This window comes from Octodon degus, unplaced genomic scaffold (assembly GCF_000260255.1).
Source record: "Octodon degus isolate 3935 unplaced genomic scaffold, OctDeg1.0 scaffold00033, whole genome shotgun sequence".
Lineage (NCBI taxonomy): Eukaryota > Metazoa > Chordata > Mammalia > Rodentia > Octodontidae > Octodon > Octodon degus.
Window position 1 is genome coordinate 1,252,077 of NW_004524609.1, and position 3,316 is coordinate 1,255,392.

At 34.9% G+C, this 3,316-nt stretch overlaps 1 protein-coding gene across 1 annotated transcript in view; it reads left to right on the forward strand.

Annotated features, from left to right (window-relative positions):
- The window catches only part of Efcab13 (EF-hand calcium binding domain 13), a 120,255-nt gene that overhangs the window by 15,479 nt on the left and 101,460 nt on the right, over positions 1 to 3,316 (forward strand). Inside the window, exon 3 of the mRNA XM_023714109.1 lies at positions 529 to 689. Within this exon, the coding sequence (XP_023569877.1) occupies positions 529 to 689 (161 nt within the window). The remainder of the gene's footprint in view (positions 1 to 528; positions 690 to 3,316) is intronic.

Below are 3,316 nucleotides of genomic sequence, written 5' to 3' on the forward strand. Positions count from 1 at the left end.
AAAAAAAAAAGTTTTCTGTGGTTTGGGGTGCTGTGATTTATCAGTTACATGCTTTGTGAGCATTTTCTCTCTGTGGCTTGAAGTCTCATTCTTTTGATGGTGCTTTTTACAAACCAGAAGCTCTAAATTTTAATTGCATTTACCTGATTAGTTATTTTTTTCATATATTATGACTTTAGTTTGCATCTGAAATGTATTTAATTTTGATAAAAATTATTGCTTTGTAAAGGAGGTAGTAAACTTTTGCAACTAATACTTTAAAAATTTGATTCAGATATTGTTGGCTATATTCATGAATGCTGTGCATTTTATAAGTGTATAATGCAATAAGAAAAACTAATATTTAGGTTATGTACTTAACCTAGGATAATAATCACTAGTGAATGAAATATCTTTGAACAAAAGGGATTTAAAAAGGAATATTTAAAAGGCATATTGATCTAAAATGAATTAATTACTTGGCACAGAATGTTATATTTAATGTACATGTGCAAAGAAAACATGAATGATTGTGTTTATTGTTGCCAGGCAGAAGAAAATATTGACTTATCAGATAAGGGATCTGATTCTTTCACAACCATCTTGCCATCAAGAAATACTGAAAACAAGAAATATATCAAATTTTCTAAAACAATAGAGAAGAAAATTTCATCTGAAGTTAAGGATTTGAGCACAGAATATAAGAAAGAGTAAGATGAAAACTCTGATCCTATTTCATTGAATTATACTTTTGCGAACTTAAGAGTGCTTACAATATAGATTATGTGTTCTCATAATGTCCAGTGTGTATAGGAACATGCATATATGTGGCCATTCTCTTGGGAGCATAGTTTAACTCTTCAACAGCCATTCTTATACTTTTTCTCACTCTATCACTGCCACGTGGAAGCCTAGAGCTATCACAGGATTTCAGATAAAGAGAAGCAAATAACCATGTATCTGTGAGTTTGTCTTAAAAATAATTTAGGAAGGAAACAGAAGAGTTCTCTAACTGGGACTGAATTTGTGGTTCCTGTGAAATTAAACCATTTAAATCTTTTGCTAGTTCTTGTGAATCACTGGTTTCCCTTTGTTATAAAAGAAGCTCTAGGGGCTGGGAAGATAGGTAGGCAGTCTATACGCCTGCCTGGAAAGCACAAGGACCCGAGTTTGATCTCTGGTACCACATGCCATACTGGCCCTGGAACCAGGTGTGGTGCTGCATGCCTGTAATCCCAGTGCTGGGAAGGCTGAGACAGGAGGATCAGTATGAGTCTGAACTGAGTAGCAAGATCTTGAATCAACAACAGCAACAAAAATAAAAAATGAAGGAAGCTCTAGCATTTTATATATATATATATATATATATATATATATATATATAAGATAATCTTTTTTTTTAGTATTTTTAAAAGACTAAAAAATGCTTATTGGAAAAAGAAAGCCTTTGAGACTTATCTCACTTCATCTTTTCCAACTATGTGCTAGCCTTACTAGTCAGTAAAGTTGGAAATTATCTGTGTTATAGGTAAGGCGGCACTTCAATCAAGATCTCTTCTACTTATCCAGAGTTTGTGTTTTCATTTTATTTGACTTAGCATCTCCACCATTGCTTCTGTCTGTTAGATGATGAAAAGCAAGGCAATTATTTTGAAAAACAGCAATAGACCTTGTTATCCAGGAATGAGTGGAAGGTATTGGAAATGTGTCTTTACCCTTCATTTGCATTCATCAGAATAGATTAGTGCTTTGAGAGACACATGGAAAGGATGTTCCCCAAGGAAAAGGATGCATGACTAGCATTTTTACCTTGCTCATTATTTATGCCAGATAACTCTTATTCCATAAAATGTTTGAAGCAACACAAAATTTTAAAGCATATAAGACATTATAATATATATATATATATATATATATATATAAACAAATTTCAAAAATCATGTATTGGAGTTGAACCCATGGTTCAACCAGAAGTAGGAAGACTCAGCTTCAGCAGGGATAGGTGGGGAGAGAGAGTGAAGATAAAGCAGCAGTGGACTCTAGGTTGTGTCCCGTTACTGAGTCATAAAATCGGTTAGGGAGGTCATTGCTAGTTTTCTTTTCTAAGGAAATAGGTTAGAATAGAATTGATGGCATTAGGGTATTTTTTTCGTAAGTATTGTTTGTGAAGCAGTTTCTGTGACCATATTTTTTGTCCTTCCGTCTCGTGTCCTTGTGCCGCCTCCTTTCCTTCATCCCTTTGCTGCTGCCCTTCCCACCTCTGTGCTGTTTCTCAGCAGAAGGTATACTTCAGTCTGCAGGTTGAAGATCACATTGTTGGAAGTGGTTGCCTTTGGGCCCAAGGCCTGCAGGGGGACTAGCCACCAGCAGTGTCAGGGAACTAAGGGTGAGAAGGGCCAGGCATGTGCTAAGGATGGGGACCAGGATGCATGAGAAAAGTTTCCCTTTTGCATACTTTGGCTTAGGGCTAATTTTATTAAAGCTGTTATATATACAATCTAGTTATTGTCCTATGTGTTAACTTAAGCAGTCTTTGCATAGAAGGTTGCTCTAAAAGGAGACATTTTTGCTAAAGAAGTTTTAGTTTTGCATGCCACAAGGAGCAGTAAGCTATTACTCTAAAATATGAATTACAGTCCAATTGATGTGCATGCATCCCGGGTAGGAATAAGTTACAGTGATTCCTAAATTGTTTGCATGTGAGAATTACCTAGGTATGTAATAAAGCCTCCAAATATATGGCCATGCCCCCAAATAATTGAAACAATGTTTAGGAATAGGTTTTAATATTTTTGAAGCTCCCCAATAATTGCAACTCATGAAGACAAATTTGGGATCTATTTCATCCCATGATATTCCTAACTTATGGGGCCCCAGAAGTACAAAAACAATTTTAAGGTTATTCTTGAAATTTAATCTGCTCTAGATTATTTGAAGTAAAGTATGCAATTTCCAAGCATATAGTTCTGCTCTTTTCCAGTTTGATTCAGACTAATTGTCTTCATCTGATTATTGTATAGTATTCAGCAGATATACTTAATTTTATGTTTTCAAAATGATATGAAATGACAATTAGACATTATATGCTTATTTTTGAAGAAACACCACCACAGAAACAAGGCTCCCCTTAAAAACCTGAATGTTAATGTGATTGAATCTTTAGAAACTTAACTATCACAATGAAACTGTTCATAAAATTCAGACTGGAAAATCTATTGGACCAATGATCTGTTAATAACAATACAACTATCAACTGTCAGCACCACTTCCACCAGTATTATTATTAATAATATAATGGTCCCACTCAGTGCAGCGTTGCTGGAAGCTCTCCCACACC